Raw genomic sequence first — 24,298 nt, 5'->3', positions numbered from 1 at the left:
TGATTGTTTAGCAAGTATTCAGAAAATTGTATTGCTGTCATTTTATTAGAGTTCATTGGTATCAGCAGTTTCTATATACAGAGATGAAGTAACTAAAATAAATGTGATTTCCACAAATATGTATAATTGGGAACTACTGATCTATTTTAGACTATAGAATAAAAATGTAATAAACAAGCTTGTGAGGTCCCAGGCATTTATTTTATCAGAAAGACTGAAACTCAGATAACTGTGCAGTGAACACTCAATACAGATTCTAGCATTTTGTTGCCAAAACATGTGTGTAAGCCTTAAAATTACAAATTTACTCTGGTAAGGTTTGCCCAAACAGGGACATTCTTAATTCACCCTTCTTGCTACACACTAGAGAGAGTTTTGAAAGGGTTCTTCACAAACGGTCATTTTCTTCATGTCATGATTTTTAACATGCTAGCTCTAAAACTAGCCAAAGCTACTTCTATGAAGTCAGAAAGGCTATCTTTCCAATACTCTCAAGTAAAACATTGAGAACTTCAAGTGTCCAAGATCCTTCAAGATGTCATATCTTTTGGCGAGCAGCACCGTGAAAAAACTTCCATACTCTGAGATCTTCTCTAAAGCATATCAGGCTGAGGTGACACATGGGCAGTATTGTCAGAGAGAAGGATACCCAGCAGAGCAAGGACAGCAAAAAGCAGACAGAGGAAGTAGGGCAAGACTGTTTAAGTCAGCACTGATAGCAAGTCTCACTATTTTTAACTTTGGTTTGACACACCTCATGAAAGTGAACATTCTGGAATACAGTAAATCTCAGGTTGAATTGCCTAAAAACACTTATTCCTGGTGAAACACACCAGTCTTTGCAGACAGTGTCTTTGATGTCTCCAACTCCTTCATTTAACTTCATTTTTCCCACCCCAACTTATTTATCTCTATAGTTTTCAGAAGATCAAACACTTGTCCCTTTTTGGTTAAAACCTACTTTTTAATTTTGGAGATGTTAATCACAGAATCACAGAATGTCTGAGGCTTGAAGAGGCCACTGGAAGATATTTTGTCCAAGAGACCCGCTCAAGCAAACCACTACGGGTTGCCCAGGAATATGCCCAGATGGCTTTTAATATCTCCAAGGAGGGAGACTACAGAACCTCTCTGTTCAGTCTGTGCCAGTGCTCAGGCACCTGCACAGTCACCTTTCCTCTTGTTCAGAGGGGACTTCTGTGTTTCAGTTTGTGTCCATTGCTCTTCTTCTGGCACTGGGAACCACTGAAAAGAACCTGACCCTGTCCTCTTTGCACCCTCATTTCGGGTGTTTGTATACATTGATATGATCCCCACTGAGCCTCTTCTTCTCCAGGCTGAACAGTTCCAGTCTCTCTGCCTTTCCTCATAGGAGAGATTCTCCAGTCCTTTAGCCATTTTATTGGCCTTTATCTGGACTCTTTCCTGTAACTCCATGTATCTCTTGTATTAAAGAGCCCAGAACTGGACAGAGCACTCCACATGTGGCCTCATCAGTGCTGAGAGAGGGGAAGGGCCACCTCTCTTGACCTGCTGGAAACACTTCTCCTAATGCAGCCCAGGATGCCATTAACCTTCTTGGTAGCAAGGGCACATTGTTGGCTTGTGTTCACCAGGTTCACCGGGTCTTTTTCTGCAAAGCTGCTTTCTAACTGGGTGGCCTCCAGCATGTACTGGTGCGTGGAGTTTTTCCTTCCCAGATACAGGACTTTACACTTCTCCTTGTTGAACTTCATGAGGTTCCTGTCAGATCATTTCTGCAGCCTGTTGAGGTCTTCCTGGATGGCAACACAGCCCTCTGGCACTCTTCCCAGTTTTGTGTCATCAGCAAACTGGCTGAGGATACATTCTGCCCCATCATCCAGATCATGAGAATGTTGAACAAGACTGTGCCCAGTATTGACTGGCCTCCAACTAGACTTCATGCCACTGATCATCACCCTCTGGGCCCAGCTGTTCATTCAGTTTTCAATCCAACTCATTGTCTGCTTATGAAGCCCATATTTCAACAGCTTCTCTGAGGATCTTATTGGAGACAGCGTCAAAAGCCTTACTGAAGTCTAGGTAAACAATATCTACTGTTCTCCTTTTTTCTACCAAACCAATCATTTCACCATACATGGTTATCCTGTTGGTCAAGTATGTTGGACTCCCTTGGAGAATCCATGCTGACCACTCACAATTATGTTCTTGTCCCCCATGTGCCTGAAAAGAGTTTCCAAGATTACCTCACCTTCCAAGGTTCCATCACCTTCCCAGGGATCAAGGTGAGGCTGAACATCCTGTAGTTCCCAGGGTCCTCCTTCTTACCCTTCTTGAAGATATGAGTGACATTGGCTTTCCTCCTGTCCTTTGGCAAGCCTGTACTTGACTATCCTGCTATTAACTCCTAGATTCAATGAAGGTCAAAATTTCTCCTAGCCTTCCAACAATTCATCACCCACTAACAAACACTCATAGTAATGCAAATAATTTACATTTTTCCAAAATGAGACAAAAATGAATATTTCAGTGATGAACTGCTTGAGATGAATGACCCCTAGAACACGTCTTAGAAACTTAAGCTAATACAACACAAGCAGATCTATATCATTGCATTATATGCCACCTGTCTTCAGTTAAGCATTCATAAGTCGATCTGAGGGCTTGTTCTAAGACTGTCACTCATCACCATTTTTAACTTGAAGAAAATATGTAGGAAGGTGTTATTTTTTATTTTGTTTCCAATTGTATTTGTTTTTTCACTCTGATCCTCCCTATTTCCCATCTGGAAATAGTCATACCTTTAAGCAAACCACTTTCAAATGTCCCAGGAGATTTTTTTCTTTTAAAACCTGAAGACTTTGTCCTGAGTAATGCTGCGTGGAGAAATTATTTTATAGTTCCACACAGTCTTATCCCAAAATTCTGTATGTTTGCAGGGCAGCAGGTCTACAAAAATCTTTTCTTTTGTGTCATCCAGCACCAATCTCTATTATGATAAAAGCTCCCATATCATGCTGACAGAAGGACAATCAATGTCTGCCAAAGCACCTGTGCAATACTGGATTCTCTATTACATATGCATTGAACACAGTAGTTCAACCTGCTAGGAACTGTTTCTGTTTGTTTGGGACCCCTAACAACTAGTTATGTTTGTTTTCAGCAAAACCTACTGTGTAGTCAGGTTTGGAATAGTCTCAACTCTGTTCTTGGCAGCAGCATCTCCCGTGTTATTAGTAAATGTTTTTATTCATTAAAAAAAAAAAAAAAAAAAAGATAAAATAGTTCAAATATGGCTTATAATACAATAGCTCAAACCCTGTAAAGATGTAAGAACCTGACATTCTGCCGTCAGAGTAATCAGAGTAGTTTCCACGGGTGGTAAATGAAAGAAAGAAACAAAAACAAGATTTCATAACAGAAATAAGTGAAGACACACACCTTACTGACATTTAACAAATATTATCCCAATGCACTATAAAACCCAGCTACTTTCCTCCAACATTAATCTATTCTGTCAGACAACAAAGTGATCTATTATGAGCTTCTTTCAGAGAAAAAAAAAAATAAAAAAAGAAAAAAAAAAAGAAAAAAAAAGGAAAAAAAAAGAAAAAAAAAGAAAAAAAAAAACTTCTGCCAGAAAAGGAGCAAAATGTCCCAATTCTTTTATTATAATACAGTCATAAAGAATATCAGTCCCACTGAATCTCCCTTCATAATGCTTTTCTTTCACCACTGCTTTATTATTCCTACATAATATTATTCCACAGCCAAAGACTAATCATCATCCATGTTGGCACTGCAAAGCAGTGTTAGTATTTTGAGATTTTTTTCCTCCATGATTGATTAAGAAACTCTGTAAAAGGTCCTTACAAAGTTAGAATAGTTACTGAAAACTCAAATACTATAAATGTATTACAAAGATTGAAATCGCTGAAATTACTTTCACAGCTAGTTTTTCTGTAAGTCTTTCCAGAATACTTATGAGATCATATATCTGGAGTTCTTTGCCAATATTATGTCAGAAACAGCAAGCTGGGTAAAGCAGTATATAGGAAAGAAATAGTATGCTGATACCTGTAAGTGTTTTTATTGTTAGTGGACAGCTTTAAATACTGAGTCCAAATCATGCATGAATGACTATTTTGTAAGCAAGATAAGGGATTGTGAATAAAAGGTTATGGGAAGATTGTAGCCATAGAGTAGTTATAAATAGTACATTCACATTGGACTTCAATAGGAATATATCCTGTATCCTATTAAGTATTTGCATAAGTCTTGGATAAAGATACTATCTAGTCATGAAAATTCCTGATCTTATCATTATAATATGAAATTGAGTCAGTGAAGAGTAGGAATTCAAAAAGAATTTTAAAAGGCAATGTGGACAAACTGTTTGCAACAGCAAAATAATTTCAACAGAAGCATATGCAAACCACTATACTTAAGAATAATCAGTGTCACAATACAGGACGGAAACTGCTTTTTGTAGAACAGGTCTAAGTACACAAGTTGAACATGGTACAATAGTGTCTGCTTTGCAAAAAGGCAAACATGACACCTTCTTGGCTTTAACTTAAGAATCATTAAAAAAATAAAAGGTGTTTTACTTCTCTCTTTTTTTTGTGCTCTAATTTATGCTTGGGTGATGCTAGATTGTATAATTTTTGAATTCCAATGATATGTCACTGTGAAATGAGTTTGTGCCATTCCACTGGCAACTTGTGGATTCTTGAAGTGAAATATATTTCTTGTATCCCCTCTACTTCTACTTCAAAGCTTACTCACAAAGGAATCTTCTTTAGAGTTATAAAGAAAAAAAAAAAAGTAAAATTCATGTTTCTAGATTACAATTCTTGTTAGTCTTCTGTGACCTGGTTCTCTTGCTATTTTGTTAAAGACTTATGAAAAAGTGAAATGGGCCAGACTTTTTTATCTGTAATAACCTAAACTATTTCCAAAGCAAATCTGTTAAATATATATATATATTATTTGCAGATTAAAATATGGATTAAGATATGGATTGAACTGTTGTCTCCCCAAGACAAATTTATTTCCTTTTGCCTTTTATATTTTGACTATTTTACTGCAAACAGAAAATTAGAGAATAATATGCTAAACAGATCAAAACTCTAAAAACACAAAAATATGTGTAAGAGGCTCCATTCTTGGAACTGCATTCATTATTAATAAGAGAGTAACAAATCTAAGTCAGTTGAGTTGCCCTGTGGGAATTAAAACAAAGATTTAGCCCCTAAGCCCTGTTTCATGAAAGAAAAATAGTGAAAAAATATGAGGAACAACATAGAATAACATATTAATATATATTTTTTTTTCATTTCTATTTTAAGAACTATAAAGTTGTCACTGGCAAAGAAAAGCTTCATATGACTTAAGATTTTAAGTAACCAAGAAAGAAAGTGTTCACCATATGAAAGGTATCTTATCAAAGAAAGATTCTGGAAGAAATTAGGTAAAACCAAACTACTAGGTAATTCACATCCAGTAATGAAAATGCTTTGGTGATGGCTTTATATATATACGTGTGTATATATATATGTGTGTATATATATGTGTGTGTATATATATATATATACATGGATATATATATTAGTTAGCGTGCTTTTGATGTATGCACTTCTACTCTTCCCCCAAATTCTAATTACCCCATCACTTTTACCTTCTAAGGTGGGCAAGAAAGTCTACATTATGTTATTTGTTTCCTGAAGTCTCATCAGATGTGAGGAATATTTGTAGCAAAAGCATTCTAGGTGCATGCTTTAGTTAATGGTACATTATTATATTAATGTTCTTGATTTGGTATACAGCTTTTACTTTCCTTTATATTTCTAAATCTAGTTAGCAAAGATTAAATTTAGTTAATTCTTAGAGAAAAGTGTTTATTTCTTCTATGTGATTGTACTACTTCTGCTGTTATGGGCCCTTCCTTTCTGAAGAGTTAATGCTAATGTGTCTGAGCCTGTTTTGCCAGCTCCTGAGAATGTGCTAGAGTGGGAAACAACAACAGAACTTTGGCCTCCATACTCAGAGATATTGATTTAATTCTGTAATTGGAAAATAAGCCTAAGGACACAGCTGACATAATTTTTTAAGATATTTTTGAATTGCTATATTGTTAAGTCAAGGACAGAAATAAATCTGTGTAGGAAACTGATGGGCTACAATTTTAGAGAAAAGAGAAAAATTAGAGGTTTTTTGCTTGATTTCTCCTGTAAGGACATGTTTTCTGTTTGAGTTAGATGAATCAGAAAAAGGTTGAGGACAATTCAGTTTTGGTTTGGTTTGGTTTGATATTTTCTGAGGCATAGTAAGAAGATGAAAAGGAAGAAGAATATCTAGGATGAGGTCTCTAAATTTACCCAGAGTGATATCTTCCACTGGGCTGGAGAGCAAGTCTCAAACCTGAGAGACTAATTATGTTACAAATTAGCAGTTCTGGTTCACCTTCCATGATCTGTAAAATGCTTGTTTTTGACATTGTTAACTCACAATGTTCATTTACACTTCTGGTAAAAAGAATTTTGAAACAGTAGATCTTTGTACATTCAATTCTTGTTTAACCTGTATTATTTGCTATATTATTCATATAGCAAAAAATCTATGTAATTATACATGAATAGTTGATTGTATGTATGTTTAGATGTTTGTTTTCTTCCCCTTTGTTTCCAAAGTTTTTTGTTTGAAACACCCACAGGCTAGCACATAAGATGTTCTGTGCAGAAAGTAGGTTTCTGACAGCTGATTATCCATTTTCCTTTGAACATAGCAATATTTTTGCAAACACCAGTTTGTAGGAGTAAGCCTCCTATCATTGTCTCGTACATTTGACCAATAAGTTAATTTTATTCATAAAAATTATAAAAATATACACTGTAGTTAATAATGACCTAACAATTAGTAAAAATAACTTCATGGACAAATGAGATGTACAATGTACAATGAGATTATCATCCTTCATATTACTGACAAGATATTAAGGTCTTGAATTCTGTATGTTTATGTTTATATTTTAAGGTATCAAATTAAAAACAAAACTGACTGTATTTTACTTTTTTTTTGGTGTTTTGTTTGTTTGTTTTCTGAGGATAGTATTTTCATAAAATATAAATTGTTTTTTTCTCTCTATGGTGTCCCCAAAGAAATCTAGTTCTTCAGACCATATTGTGTTTAGCATATAGTGATACTTTTTTTCCCAAAAGGTGATATCAGAAGTTGTTCTTTAATTATAGAATCTGAGGAAACAAAATATTGTGAATGCTCACAATGTACTACAGCATTTCTTATTTTAATTTAAAATAAGAATGATTTTTTTTTAATTCTTTCACAGCTTTAATATTTGCATCTGTTCTGCATCAGTGTTGGTCAGATCAGGCCATTAATCACCTCAGATCATGAATAAAAAAAATAGCTTTAACTATTTCAATCCCATAGATTTATCTTTGAGACAATGAACCATAGTCAAAGCAGTTCTCTTTACTAGAATTTGTTCATAACGCATAATAATGAGTTTTGCCCATTGCCTAGACTGAAGTTTACCTTTAAATTCTGAATAAATCATCCATGTACTGAAGTTACATGATGTTTTATTTTTCTAAATCAACAAAATTACCTTTGTTACTCTTGCTAAAATGAAACAGTAATTCTTAGAAGGTTTGATATTGCCTTGATCTCCACAATAAAGGAACTTCTGTACACTGAAAAACTTAAACTTCCCAATCTCCCCAAAATAGATCAAGCTTTTGAACTTCTCTTAATGGTTGAATTGTTTCTTCACAGCCTTTACTTCATATTGAATAGCTTGTAGTGATGATCTGCAGCACCGACAAATGAAATGAAATACTGGCTATAAATGAGCTGTGAAGACATTAGCTATAGAAAGGGATTAATTCTGATGATAATTCTCAAGAAAAAAAAAAAAAAAAGTAATTGCTATAGATTGAACAGAGATCGAAATATTCACCACACGTCAATGAATATTAATTCTCAAAGATGAAATAATTATAAATCTTTGGGTAAATATTGTTTCTAAACAAGCCACGTATTTGTTGGTTTATTTGTTTTTGTTTGTATGTTTTTAATTAGTATTACAGATTATCATATAATTGTATGGATAAAAATGGCTTTTTGAATTTTGGATTATGATTCTGAAAGAGGAGTCTCTAGGAATTAATCATTAGCCTGCAGTAAGCGATCTAAACCATGAATACCTTCTGCTGTATAGACAGACTCTCTGAAAATGTGGCTTACCATTTCAGACTACCACCCTCACCATACTGGTCCTGCTCCTGAAATTAAGGATTTTTTTTCTCTAAATCTTTACATGCAATTGATCCATTCAGTGCTGTTCCTTCCAGACATCTGAAGAAATGACATGCTCCACAGATACAATGATTTGTTAGATCCCACAAATTTTATATTTTTTCTGTAAAGCCAGAGATACACAATTTTTGCAGATAAATTTTATTTTCTTCTATCTGGAGAAAGTGTAAGGTACACAGACATATCCAAAACATTATCAGGTGTATTATCAGCATGAAAAAGGCTCTGTCATTGTTTCTGTTTCCTATAGCCTAGTCTTGTCTTTCTTCCACAGCTCATTTCACATCTGTTTTGGAGACAGAACTGTCGTTATTAAAGTTTACATTCCTCCTGTCAGGTTTCTGTGCTGTAGCTCTTGTAGATGTGAACACTTATCGTGTAATTCATGCCTTCAGTTACATAAAGTCCCCAAGACTGGGAAATTTGCTCTTGAGATTGTAGCCTGGTACTGGTAATGAAATGCCTCTACTTAAATGGAGGGTTATGGGACTAATGACCCTTCGTTGCTAATTATCTGCTGGTTGTCTCAGATTCTTTTTTAACATCTTTCTGGATAGGCAATCCAATATGCACGTTACATGACAACAAATAAATGTGATTATAGAGGGTTTTAAGATTTCAGGCATATACTAATGCATCACTATAGTAAAGTTAAAGAATAAAACAAAATTCCAGTGGTGGTAAGAATAGCCATTGACAAATAAGGACATACTCTTACGTGCTAATATTAAATTTTGCTAGCAAACCTGTATAGCAAAGTATACTTCTGCATCCATTTTTCTGAGCATTCGGAATGCCCATGCTTACAGTGCATTTTAAATGATAGTAGAAAACCTGTGGTAATTCAGCAAATAGTGTCTTCATAACAGCATTGCTTCAATTTATGGTTTCAATATTTATCTATCAAGTATACTTATGTGTGATCTTTCCCTTATGTTTGATTTCTTTTTTAGCTCCAGACCAGTCTGTCTGAACCAATGACATTATCCAAGTCAATCTCACTTCCTCGAAGTGCATATTGGCATCATATCACTCGGCAGAACAGCGTTGGAGAAATCTACAGTTTACAAGGCAAGTTCCTTTTAAGTACATGCCATGACTATTAACTTCTTTCCACTTTACCACAGTTCATGTAGTTTGCTTTTTATTTGCACTGGTTTTCTCTCCATTTCATTTTATCAATTGTCAGGAACTGCAGCAGGATTCCCAAATTTACATAAAGCAGGTTTCTTTTAGTCAGTTTGTAAACTATTGGTGAAAATTATTCCAAGAATCACTACATATACATACTAGATAGACAATTTGGCTCAATGTAGTTTCTCAGTAGCTAATGAATGTCAGGGTGCTTTAGTACTTGTCTTCCAATAAGATTGTGTAGATTTCCAATAAGATTTGGGCATCCTCAGGGTGCCCAATTAAATCTACATCAGGTAGCTGTATAAATTGCAAGATTAGAATGAAGTAATTCTAGGAAAAAGAGCTACTCTTGGTGAATTTGCTCAGAGAATCATATATATGGACTGTTGATTAGACTAACTTACAGACATGCTGTATACAACTATCATCTGTTTTTGTATCCAAATCTCTTTCATATATTTAGATTCTAAGCTATTTGCCTAAATGGTATAATTAGCATAAGGAGGAGGATAGGGAGGATTCACTGCTGTTAAGCTGAAATTATTTTGTATCTTTTAGGAAATTGACATTATCATTAAATTTAAAATGTAGACATTAATTAAAATCATTTTTTCACTTAAAAAAAAAAAAAAGTAAAAAGTACCAAACTTATTCCTTGAGCAAGAGTTTAAGGATTTCATTTGAATTCCCATTTAATAAGCTGTTTGCATAAGCAATTTACATTTAGATGGGAGGTTAGAAACTACTCAAGAACCAGAGTATGCCGTCCAAGAAAACATATTACATGCTTTCATGCAATATATAGATTAAATCCACGATGTATTTGTTTTGTAAATTATCACATAAATTAAAATCAGCAGGTGAGCTGTGAATTCAACAGGTGACTCATTAAAGGGTACAGCATTTGTTTTTCCTCATCCCCATCCAATAAAGGCAAAGTAAACTGCTAATCATAATTACAGACTTACAGTTAAATAAAACTAATGAAAAAATAATAATAACCTTCCAGAAGTTGGTTGTGAAAAAGGTTGTGCCTGTAGATCACCTTTAAAAAAATTATTATGTCACTGATATCTTTCATGAACACAATAAGAATGGAAAAAGTATTTTTATAGAGGTATTAGAGTTCCTCTTCTTATGTTCTTGGTGAGATTTTCCTTTAGAAAAAGAACAGTGAAAGTGTTATGACATGCAGGACGTGAGAAAATGGAACATTATTTATCTCTGCTGTACCTTTTGTTTCTCATAACTGGGCTTTGTAATTTAGTACAATTTAATTTAAACAAAAGCAAAATTTGATACATCAAATACTCAATATGCATACCAACTGCGTCTGCAGGAGGCAACTTATTGGAAGTGTATTATTAAAAATGCAAGAATTCTGATTTTTGGAGGTAGGCAGATTCTATTCCCACGTCCACTGAAACATGCGACTAATAAATATTTCAGAACTTAATATTTTCATTCATCTTACATGTACTACAATGACTGAAACTTGAGAAAGCGTAATAGATTTCAGGAGAGAGCAGTCCAGTTTTAACAGTGGGCTAAGAAATGCACCCTGAGGACAAATTTCCCTGCCTCCGATTGCAAAACTTCAACATTCAATAATATTATTCATTATCTGTAATGAAGATCTCTTTGAACTTTCTGCTGCAATGCTTCTGGCTAATTAAATGCAGTATATTTGTGCAGAAGCTTAAGGGAGCAAAAAGTACACGTTTTTGTCCTAGTACCTGTTCATACTAATAGTCTTTGCACAGAAAAGACCTACTAGTCAACAAAGCCTTAGCCCACATGCTTCACACATGAGGGTGGAAGGTGGATAGGGAGGAAGCCGATTTAAAGCATTACCTCAACACTGACCTTAGCACAACAGACAGGTGAGAAGAGTTGTTGCAGAGGAAAAAAAAAAAAAAAAACACTTGCTGCTACCGTGGTCTTCTCTGAGTTTAAAAAGGGATATTTCACCTTCAGAGAGGAGACTTTTTATTTAGAGAATAGTCCAGCAAACTCAGTTCAGCACTTCATGTGTGTTTATTACAAAGCATATTACATTAAAAAAGGTGAAAATTTCACATTATTCCCATTGTCTTGCAGATTCTAAAATAAAATAACTATTATGGTGTCTACCAATATTCAGATTACTATCAATAAGAGTAAAGTAACATCCAAGCTCACTGTTAAATACAGTGCAAAAGTATTTGCCTAATGGCAGTTATTTCGGACTTGCAGTTTGAAGTGACTAGAATTTAATTAATAACAGCTGGTGATATATAAGGAGAAATGAACATGTACTCATACTACCTTAGATAAATTGGCTCTTTGGGAGTTATTTAGCAGTCAAATTTAACTTAATTAGTACTGTGAGTTGATCTGATAATGAATATGCTGCAGAGTAAGAAGGGAGGGGGTGGGTGTTTTTTTTAGAGCCTCTATTTCAGATGAAAAAAAGGCAATTCAGTAGATGGATACTGGGTTTATCATCCTCCATCTGCCTATGAAAATCCTTCATGTACAGACCCAAAAAGATTAAAACAGTGAATAATAGTGTTAAAGGAACACAAACTGCACAAAATATCTTAAAAATGAGGTGAACTAGTTTCTCTTTATATACCTTTTCTTCTATTTGGTCTTCCTTGCACTCTTTCAGTTCTTGATTGCACTACTATGATGAAAGTAGCAATTTAGTTGTCTAATTAATCTAATACATAGGTACAAGTTGGTGGTTGGCTTTTCCCAGTGGTAGCACATCACCAGTAGTATTATTTCAAATTTTACAGTATAGTGCTGCAGGTCTGGCAGAGCTGCCATGTGATCTGCAGCTGCTGTGTAGGTTGTGCAATAGGCCCTTGTTAGCTGAAACAGTCATGTCTTTTCATTGCTGTGCACTGCCTTTCCTCTTTTCCTGACGTGACATTGGGTATGTGGCAAGCCCTACTGCACAATATGAAAAAGGGGAGGGAAGGGGAAGGGGAATGGGAAGGGAGAGGGAATTGTTTTCACACAGAAAATCACAAAGTTTTTAAAGCCATCAGGTTAAATTCTAGTCTTTCTGTGTTATAATAATTTCACTTAGAGAAGAAAAAACAGTATCTACCCTCATAAGTCATTATTATCAGGCATATGATTTAGCATTGTTTCACAAAATAATTAAAAACTGAAGTAAGTAAAAAGAATGTCTTTTTATACCACAAATGTTAATTATATTAACTTTTGGTATGGTTTAAAATTTTCCATTTGGGCATTTAGATTTGCTTAGGATGATAAAGGATTGCAGATCGAATATTCAGCTAGCTGAAACGTAGTTTTGTGCACCTTGCTGTAGAGAATGCAGATAGTATAAATTTTGATCATGGTCATGATCATATTATTAAACAAACAAGGCCAAATAAAATTTTGGTATGGAAACCTACATTAGCTTTTTGTATTGCAGTTATGGAAATCCCTTAGGAAACTATTTTCAGAAAATCTAATTACAGTTTGGCCTTTCTCCAAGAAATTCAAAATAAAGAATTGCTTTCAATCACCTCTGTTGTGTTTGAGTCTTATTTGGCTTTGTTTTTGCATACACAAAGGGATGAATACCTACCCACTTAAGCAATCGTAATAATTTCTATGAAGGTATTCATGTGTGAGTGTGTTTGTATAAGAATTATACCAGTAACACCTTACATGTTATCCTATTAAAGAGAGCAGTAATGCTTTTTTCCAACACAAATTGCTTATCACAATTGCTTATCAAATTCTGTAGTAAGCACATAACAAAGTGATTAAATAACACTAAGATTCCTGCTAAGAGTCTACATTTTTCAACTCAGTTAGGAACTTGGAAAAATAAAACTATAATCTTCAGTGAGACAGGTCTTAGGCCAAAAGCATCATTAAAGCTTGTAAGTATATATGAAAAATAAAAACATAATGGATTAAAAAGTAGCCTCTCTGAAGTCATAGAAATTTTGCTATTGATGAAACTGGTTTTTGTATTTCACACTAAAAATGTGGGAAACTAAACTTTTGCAAATCAAAACAGAATGAACCTCTGGTTCCTCTTTAATGCAAACCTCCTCAAAAATCAGGCCTGCATTGCTCAGTGTCTTTGGCCTCCTTAGGAGCTCTCCTCTCTTTTTTGTAATATATTTTAAATAGCATAGCATGTAGGGTTAACCCATTCGGGTAAAAGGTTTTGTATTTAAAAGGAAAGACAGTCAGACACAAGATTTCTTCCAGATACAAAAGTTTGCAGCCTTTCCAAAGTAGCCTTTTCATATGCCATTTAGAATAATTAGATACTGTTTGAGTTGCTAAATATTTAGAAGGATTTGAATCATCCTGTTCAGCCTTCTTTAGGCTAATCCTGCAGGAATTTCCTATGTGGGCTTCTGCAATTTTCTACAAATTAAAGCATGTAAAATGAATTGAAGGACATTCATCATTTTGCCATTTCCATTGTTTGTTCATATGCCCAGGAAAAGAGCACAGAATTCATTTCCCCATCTAATTTGATGCCAGAATAATGTGGATAATGTAAAATGTTAGAATATATCTGTTATTTAAACCTGATTGTTCAGTAATGTTTCACTAAGTGTCTACCAGCATCTTTGCTGCCGACATGCTTTATATCCTGCCACCTTCCCATTTCCTTTTCTGAATCTCATCAGGACTTTCACATTAGCAAATGAAGCCTATAAAACTTGAAATATGAATAAAGGACACCTGAAACAATATACTGAGTAGAGAATGTGTGAGAGCTACATTATTTAAAATGACTATATTATGTGGCTTCTTAAGTCTTACACTGAAGATTAAAACTTTTTCTTCTGAGCTTTGAAGTTCTGTGCAAAATAGTGCATCACTAAGCTGACTTTAAAATGTCATATTGGAAATGGGAAATGTCCTACTCAGAAACTAGTAAAGAAGGACCTCATTTTGTTTTACAATGATTGCTATAGCTAAATAAGTGCATTACTGACCTGCTGTAGAGAGTATCTTAACACACTCCTTTTCACTCTGGTAAATAGCTTAAGAGGTTCTTATGGTTACCAGACATAAAAAACAGGTGGAATGCCAAAAATGATTAATAAAGTATATTCCATTGTCAAATTCAAAAGTTCTGGTTTACTTTAAGGCCTTTGTTGTAATGCACTTTCTCTCAGTATATGGTCCTCCAGTGAGATCACTCATCAGCAAAGTTATTTTGTGTTAGATCAGAAAGCTCAGGAGTCACTGTACTGTGAGGTTACAACTGAAAGCTTGAACAGTTTATGGAAAGTAGTTAAATCTAACGATTGCCTTTTCTACTCAAGGAAAAAAAAAATGTTTTTAGTACCAACTACAGAATTTTTTAGTTATAAATCTCTTTTTATATCTTAGGTTAATGATTTCATTAATAACACTAGCTTCTCACTCAGTATGAGAAGTAAATTAAGCTTTGGTCCTAGCTTAATTTAACCAAACCCAGGAATTTTTAGTGTGAATTAGCTCAAGAAAACACGTATACTGAAGCTGGACTGCTGCAGTCATTTTATCTCTGTTGTGTGATAAAATTCCAGGACCTTCATTGTGTCATGAGACCTGTAGCTCAGAAAAAGAACATGTGCTGTGGGAGAATAGATGTAACCAGCTCCATGGATGCTAATTGTCAGCTGGCATTGGATTGTCTGAACAAGAAAGGTTAACCATGTTATTTTGAAGAGAAAATTGAATTATTTGGCAAAGGTCAACTTTGTGAAAACTGCTTTTTTTCTATTAAACCTTTTCACCAATAAATCCAGACTTTTCTAGCTAAAACTATTTTGTGTTAAGTATGTAATTACACTTACTATCAATAAGATTGTCGGTAGGCTTAATATCTCATTTTTGTAATTTCAAATAAATTGAAAATATTTCTATGCTGAAAAACCCTATTTTCTAGTCTAACTATTGCTCAAAATCATGAATGCATTAAGCCCCCTTAAAAAAAAAAAAAAAAAAAAAAAAGACAACCATGCCCTGCATACTTAAGAAAAAAATACCTGAGCAAAAAAGATGTATTTTCTTTAGTTCCTATTTGCAGGAATTGTTTGCACTTCTTTTTCTTTCAGTAATTATTTCAAATAATGTGAAATGATTATAATTGACACCTCTACAGAACATGTTCACAAGAATTGCTATAATCTAAAAACAGTGTGGGTTTTGAAAATAGGCTGTATAATTGGACGAGTGTGGGAACATTAATAATATCAGCTTTGCCTACAATAATGAGAATAGGATTCACAAGGATATCAAATACCATTGATTGTGTTTAAATAGAAAAAGATATAATACCCCCTTCACATCCCAATGTTTATGAGTTAAAATGACATCATATAAATATCTATTTATCTGTTTGTCTAAAGTGACATAACATTGACCTGCCTGTTAATTGTTTGTTGTGAAGTTTGCAATATATTTGCTATAGAAAGAGCATTGCAAGATCTCAAATATATTAATATAACGTTTCAGTGAGATTGTCCATCTTATGTATCCCACCTTATTAATCTGCAACAATATTATGGTGACAATATTTGTAGCACACAACACAGAGTCTGATATTAGTGAAGACTATTTATTTCATGGTAAGAATTTTCAATTTAAGCATAATGGACACTCTACCCACTATGTTCAGTTTAATTGAGCCATAAGAATATGTTCTTTATAACTCCATAGTGAATTTTAGCTGTGCAGAACTGATTAAAAAAATCACAGCATTATTCAGTAGAGGAAAAAAGACATGTTCAAAAAAGTATCTTAGAATGTCTATTTGTTAAAAAAAAAAAAAAAAAAAGCCTTTTCATCTTGGTGAATACTTATGTCCTGCCAACCTTTTATTAGATCAGAATGATATGTTGTAAGACACTATGATAATTTTCACAGAACGAAGAACTGTGAATAATAGGAATTTCCTCCCAATGCAGAGTTAAAAAGATTTCACTGAAGTGAAAGCTTTTCATCCTTTCCAAAGCTGGTCTGCCAACTCCTTGTAGCTCCACGTTTGAATACGAGAAGTAAGTTTGCTGTTTAGCTGCTGGATACTTGTTTATCTTTCCAAATTCTATGAAAATGTCTATTGAGAGGGTATTTTATAGCTCTGACTTCAAGAGCACACAAAATATTCTTACATTAAACAGAGAAAAATGCACAACCAAACTGGGATAGATTGAAAAGTGACAGGATTTGGTATAAATGAGAGGAACGGTGGAGTTAGCTGCTTGGTGATTTGGCATTTACATTACAAATATCAAAGGCACTGTCCTTCCCTACCTGTGATCAGATATGTCCACATGCATATTCAGCATGAAGTAGCAGAGCACTGTATGATAAAGCCATACCTATGCTAACAGACCAGAGAAGTAAAGTCATGAGTGGTACATGTTTTGCTGTTCAGCAGCAAATGCCTCAATTGGAAAGTGAGGGTGAAATGAAAATATCTTTACTACTATCATTAGTGACTTCATATTAATGTTGTTGCTGCTAGGCCAAGTTCACATGCGATGGGACTGTACATTAGTTTTCTCTGAACTGCTAGTGCATGCAACATAACAGAACATGAACAGCAGAGTTCCTAGCAGAGTCCCATCAGCCCAATGCCTCAGCCCAGCCCAAGTGGAGAAAATCCAGGTCTGGTACCTGCTTCTCCAGTCTTCTCCAGGCAGCAGCCTGGATGGGGGAGGCATGGCTTGACCCCTGTGCTGGCAGAGCTGAGGACGCATCTTCTCTTTGCCTCTCATCTGTCTTTCAGTTTCGTCCCCATTCAGGATAACAAACAGGTTCTTCCCTAACCCTCTGTCTTGATGGACAATACTTGGTAGGAGCTACTGCTGCCAGTAATCCTTTTTGCTCTACAAACTCAGCTGATCCCTGTATAGCCACCTCAGACTGTTTCCATGTGTCCTTGATATAAGCTGACCTAAACAGACAGGCACAACTTACTTATAGTCAGTATTATCATGCACTCACAGTAAAACATTTACTTTCTTACCAGAACACTTAGCTGAGAATTAGGTATCTGTGAAAAGTACAATGGCCTGACAATAGTATTAATGTGGGTGGTTGTTTTTTGTTGGTTTTTTTTGTTTGTTTGTTTGTTTTGGAACCAAATATTATTAAGAGGATTTTGATCAGCTGTTTGTTTTCAGTTTCCAAGAAGAATATTCTTCCCCTGTTTTCAGTGTTGCTCATTCTTCCCACTTTTTACTAATTAACCAGGACAGATTTATTCTCTTCTGTACTGTGTCTGTAAAAAAAATAAATAAATAAAATAAAAAAAATCTTATTATGGTGTCTTTTCATTGAAGCTAGTGAAAACTGCATCAAGCAAGTTTTCATTTTCACCTCATTTTGCTACCTTTCCATACATGTGTATAAATAGATAACAATAACAAAATGTTTTCTTCTTAAATATCTGTTGCTAACATGCCGAAGTAGAACTTCTGTGCTCATATACTGTCCTATATTTTTGCTAAAATAAGAACAATTCTTGCTTTTAAATACGGTTTCTGTATGTTGTCTATATGACATCTAATGGGGAGTTGTCATATTTCCTGGTTTCTTGGTCATTAATTGATGGCATGAGATCAGGAATGCAGGTACCCAACTATGCTTTATGTCTCTGCTCCACATGTGCAGATCCCAGGTTTCAGAAATATTGTCAAGCAATGCTCTTGCTGAAAATAGGGTTCAGAGCTTACATAAATGTTGAAGCTTAAACATAAATTTGAAAAAGTCTATTTTCATTGTAATTTTTATAAATCTATTTGATTGAATGATTGTTGACAGACTGGTCATTTGATTTTATCCATTATTACTGTTAGATTTTTCCAGGGTGTCTCAGCAGTTTTGCAGAGCTTTGTGAGATGACAGTCTATCATTACTAAACATTTGACGTCACGAGCATTTTATGATGGAAAAGATAACCTGTTATGGGTTAGGAAATGGAAGTGTATTATATTTGGTCTTGTCAACTGTCTCATTATTCCCCATTCATCAGAGCAGGTATTTAATTCTGAGAAATAGCTCAGCCGTTTTTTATCCCTTCCATGCCTCTTATAGAAACACTTTCCTCTGATCAAGTATGTGCATTTTGGTGTAAGTGTCAATCTGTTGTAGTGCTTTTCTATGAATCTGTTTCTGAACAGTCTTGTTTTTCTCCTTAACTGTTGCCATATATTAATTAAGGCAGCTTGTTTTTAACAAGTAACTGCAGGGGGGCAGGGATGGCAAGTACTGAGCATTATCTGTACCAGTGTGTGATTTTTTCAGTCATAATATATGCACCAATAACCTATTTTGACTCTGTAGTGCAGCTGGAAGAAGGTCTCTTCTCAATGCTGGTGACCGCAGTACTTTAAGACCATTGATCTTCTATTCATCTTGTATAAGAATGAGGATTTTTTTTTTTCTTGAGCTTCTTTATCATTTTGTATGATTTCTTGATTTGCTTACCAGCATTTATTCTCATGGATTGGGCCAGCACCAAGGTGTCTTAGGACAGAAGAAATATAAAGAAAGGCTTACAGTGACTCTTCATATACTCTTATTACCTTAGCCGTACTTCAAATCTTGTATTGAACTGTGGGAACAAGCGACAAATTTTGCAGTGGTGTTTATTATATAATAAAATACCAAAGAGGGAGACAATTTAAGCTGTTATCTTCAAGGTGTGACTGTTTATTTGTTGGTGGTGGTGGTGGTGGTAATTTTTTTGCTTATGCTGCAGTAAATCAGGAACATTATCAGGGACATGAATGATATTATGCTAGTGTATAGCTACTATGAAAAAGGAAAATGTACAGAAAATTTAAATGGTATCATTGATATGAATATAAGATGCTTACTCATTTTCCTTGTCTAAATATTCAAAACCATGCAAGATGCAAGAGAAAACCTTCATAACTGGACAAGAAAGAGAATTTACTGTTAAGGCATTTGTCCTGAGCTGCTGCAAGTTATCCTTGTTCTTCAAAAAATAAATAAATAAATAAATAATTTTAAAAAATCTGCTCACCTACAGAAGACAAAACCCTTCCTTATAACTTATGTCCGAAGTTCACTGTGGCATAAACCCTGTTGAGCATTTCTTCAGTGACCTGTATTATGTAGGGCCTTTTTGACTGAAGGTCATCTTTATTCTGATGGCCATGGACCTCTGCTAGATTTTTATAAGGAAATGTAGATTAATTTTCTGTGATAAAATACCTGTATGTTTGCTGTGGACTCAGAAGTCATCTGTATGAAGGAGATTCTCTTTTTAAATTTAGTTACATTGCAAATGTGATCAGACAAAAAAGTAAACTGAGAAAGTCAATGGAACTGTGGAAATGGTTCAGTAAAGCCATCATTATTACCATCATATAGTATGAAATTTTCCCACCACATATATTGTTGCAGCATAGGTTAATACCTAGAGAAAGAGTCTACACCATTACTCTTGTCATTAAAGCAATATTTGACCTCAACAGTAGGAGGATGCCATTATTTCACTGAAAACAGCTTTTAGCCAGTAGGAGCTCTAAAGCCAGTGAGTAGTGGCCCCTTGCAAATGTTTTTTTTAATCCAGAAGTGACAAGAGAGAATTAGTTTTGAACTCTGTCTTTGCTGACCTCAGAGGAATAAATTACCTTCTCCTTAGAGGTAGTATGACAGACTGACACTTTACACAGTGTTAACAGTTTTCACCAGCCTAGGGAATAATCATTCAAATCTCACAATTATTGTGGCACCTCTCATCTGGCAGCCAATCACTGTTCTTAAACTGTAGTACTAGGGTGTATGTACAATTTTAGTAGACACTGTTTGAAATTGGCTGTTTCTTGAAGTGGACACTGAAGCTATAAACCTGTCAAGAATTTTTCCTAAGAGAAAATTGTTCAGAATCAGTTTATAGCATTTTATTGGAAATTTATATTATCCCTTACCCAAACACATTTATAAGAAGCATTTTTTCTCCAGATAACTGCAGTGTGGTGTGTTTTTTGTTGTTGATTGTTTGTTTGTTTGTTTGTTTTTGTCTCAAGTTTTAATAACAGAATCCGAATGCAAAACCTGTGACTATGAATTTATCAGTCATTCTACAAATATCTCATGCAAATATGTTAACAGGATTTTTAAACCTACACAGTGAAGAAGCAAACAAAAAAAAAAGTATTATGCAGACCAAAATGAAATACATGAATGCAGATAAGACTCACATACTAAGACAAACCTTATTATAGCACATGTTAAGGTGAACCTTGTTATAAAATAATCATTTCAGCATGAAGAGTTTCATCTGTTAGTTTTGGAAGCAGAGTTATAACTCTTTCAATGTGAAATTTCTTCTAAACTGTAAAAATATATCAGGATATGCCATATTCCAAATATGTATATGTTTGTGTATTATGTAATTGGTTCTTAATAGCTGCAACCTTGAACCCAACTCACATTCAGGTGTTGATTCATCACAGAAATGTTTGTTAGATAAAAAGTACAATTTAGTGAAGATTGGAATTAAACAGAAAGCCAATTTATCCATATTTTTACTTATGTTTATCAGATTTCACAGACATAAAATACATTGCATACAGCATATTGTAGATCTTCTTACACCTGTTTAAGTTACATCTGTCTTTCACAAGTAGCCAATTATACATTATGTTCCTCTTAAAATCTTTTCTTGCTTCTTTTCTACATAACTTTGTTTTCATTTCTCATAGATCATAAGTGTATTTATTCCTTATTACTCAAAAGTCTATGAAATACAAGTAGTTGGTGACAATTGGGTCCAGTGTTCATTGGTTATATGACTAAACGAAAGGAGTATGAGATACCAATCTGTTACGAGTCAGTTTAGCTCTGATGAAGAGACCTCCTAGTTTGTTTGCTAACGAGATTTCTATTCTTATTCTACATATCAGAAACATGTTTATTTCACCATAGTTAATTGTCCTTTATATGTTACTATTGTGTACCTGTACTATTTGCTATCATAAATGCAGTTGTTAATAGCTTTTAATTGCTATATTATATATATACCATTTTAATATGCTAAAACTTTTTTCATTTGGAACATATATATATATATATATATATATACATTGCCATTACGGCTGTGTGCGAAATGATATCCCTGGTAAGTATTTCCTCTGTACTAAATCTAGTGTCTCTGGGAAGTGTAATAGAAGTGCCACATTTAGTGCCACATGATAGCTGGAAGTGTCTTTCCTAATGACAGCCACTTCAGGAAAAAAGAGAAAAGGAAGCACTTTGCTGTTCTGGATAGTGATGATGAAAGAATGATGATTATTGCAATATTGCACCATTAGACTGAAATGCAGATGCCTTTGACAAGAGTTTTCTCTAAGGTAATAAGCAGTACAGGTCTTTCATATTTGCTATGACCATCAGTATACTGAAGAATAAACTGAAGGAGAAAGAAGAAAGTCTAGCTACAGGTCCACATTGAATTGTATTGCTGAGTATTGTCATGTTGAAAGACTTCGTAACTTCAAGTGCTAATCTAATGAAAGCTATTTACAGTTGTATTGTTTGCTTGCTCATTTTTAATGGCAGAATCTGTGCATAGATATTGATATATAATGTAGATATATACGTTATTATAAGTGGTAGCACTGTCTTGATTAATTTCTTCCCTTGATTGCTCATGATCCTCTTGATGCATGGAATAGGACTGTGATTTGACAAGACAATAAACCTAGCTTGAAAGTGCCTACTGTCTGATAAGAAATGCCATGGCTGTGTGATTTGGAATTACTCAAAATATTTTGATAGGTAGCATTGTTGAAGCAAACTTTATGCCAAACCAGATACCACTTATCAAATCTGGTATTATCTCATCTTCTATTGCTGATATCATGCCAATGAAAAGGCATATGGCTAACATAAACACTCCATTCTATGTTCTTACTTACTCACAGTAAATAAAATCATGTTCTGAGGCTTAATCTAGATTCAGTCTCTGACTGAATGATACATCTGTGCCTTACTGATGTTAATAATAAGGTTAGGACAATGACACAAATCTCCATTTTGTTTTTTTTTTCTCCTGGCTGCTGCAGTAGTGGAATTCGGGACAGTGTTCAAAGATTAGATCACCAAGGATGCAAGAAATAACACACACATTTGAAGACATAATATACTCAGGCAGAGTTTCTGAACCAATCTAACATTTAAATTGCCCTAAACCAGTCAGTCTGCCTTTCTGATTTAGATGATTACTTCCTTAATATTGCAGGTATATGTTTCCTTAAGCCCCTGGAAGGTGTAAGTCTCTAAATAGAAGTCAGCATTGATAGTGGTATGATTACAGCTGCTAACATAAGCTGAAGGTGTGACTCCCTCTGTTCACTGTAAGTATGTGAATCCTGGGAAAGTAAGTGCCTTAAATTCCCAAAAGCTATGAGTATAGTGTCATTATAGGAAATATTTTAGATTTTGCAAAAAAGCCCTCAATCCTCAAGTCCAGGTGTCAGGGCAAGGTTTCATAAAAACAATGCGAATAGTTCCAGATACCTATGCCTGTCCTTTGTATATGGACTATGGCCATGAAAATCTGGACATTTTGAAAATTAGGTTTCTTTCTTTCTTTCTTTTTTTTTTTTGTTTTTTTAATACTTTGTTTCTGCAATAACATTTTTCTTTGCCTCACTCTAAGCTTTTAATAAATCCTTTTCTCAGCTCTCATAGCTTATGCAGTGAAGCTGCATTGTTGAGCTGGCACAGATAATACAATTTGTTCATCCTTCTGGTAGATACTTCCCATGGAAATTATTGGGAATAACCCGCTTATCTCTAAGACTATTTTTTTGTCACACTGAGAAATAGGGTGATTTGAAGAAATGTTATATATAATCACCATTGTAGTTTTAAGTATATGATTGGGATAAAGAATATTATTCATAAAATATTAACTAATGTGCAATTCTGAAATCAAATTAATTATGTCTTAATTTCTTATAATGACTCTGCAATAAATATTTTTCTTAACTGTTTTACAGTTACATTTTTTTTACTACTAATACTTGTTTCACTAATGTGAATTGTCAGTTTCATCATTTTACTGAAAAATCTGAGTTAATTCAAGAAGCCAGAAATAGCTGAGATACCTCAGGATGGGAAGGAAGGGGAGGTGGCAGTGGGAGGATGTTTTTGAGAATTTTCTTCTGTAAAGAGTTTTCAAGAAGTGAATAATCAGTATTATGTTGGGTCCCTCCCACCCAAGAAGCTATGTGCCAAAATTTAAGCTTCTTTTGAATAGCAGCTATATTTACATGGCTGGAGAGTTTGCTTGGATCTGTGGCTTAGCATCTGAGGAGAAAGAGGAAATGCATGAAACTCTTCTCTTTTGATTGCTAATTGCTTAGAAACTGTACATTGTATCTACTGCTCATCTTATAGTTACTAACAAGTACCTTTATGTTTTGATCAAACTGTCGCAGGGCTGCGGTAGTCTATCATTTATTTTACCTAGAAGAAGGAATGTGTTTAATATTGTGAGCCTTTGTAGTCCTATTGAAAATAGAGAGAGAAAAAGAAGGAGAGGTTATATTTTGCAGTGACTCAAAAAAATGAAACTTTTTGTTCTCTGCCCTGGAATGTTAATAAAAGCACTGTAGTGACAATAATATATAGCCTTTTCCAGGATGGAAGGAACAGAAACGTATGTTCTGCCTTCTGGCAAGAACAATGATTATGTGTTTTATCTGTCAAATCTATCTGTATATATAATGCTTCTAGAAGCATAGTATCTCTATACTGAAATTAAATTAACAATTCTACAAACCAAAGTCATGCTGAAAATAGAAAACATGTTCTGAATTATAAC

At 34.4% G+C, this 24,298-nt stretch overlaps 1 protein-coding gene across 1 annotated transcript in view; it reads left to right on the top strand.

Annotated features, from left to right (window-relative positions):
• Nucleotides 1–24,298, top strand: part of DOK6 (docking protein 6) — a gene marked incomplete at both ends in the record, with an annotated part of 248,722 nt that overhangs the window by 196,588 nt on the left and 27,836 nt on the right. The window contains one exon of the mRNA XM_084281323.1: nucleotides 9,276–9,393. Coding sequence (XP_084137449.1) covers nucleotides 9,276–9,393 — 118 coding nt within the window. The remainder of the gene's footprint in view (nucleotides 1–9,275; nucleotides 9,394–24,298) is intronic.

This window comes from Netta rufina, assembly GCF_964035555.1.
Source record: "Netta rufina genome assembly, chromosome: 2".
In the NCBI taxonomy this organism is placed as follows: Eukaryota; Metazoa; Chordata; class Aves; order Anseriformes; family Anatidae; genus Netta; species Netta rufina.
Note: the sequence above shows the minus strand (reverse complement) of the source record. Positions and strands in the feature narration are given on the sequence as shown.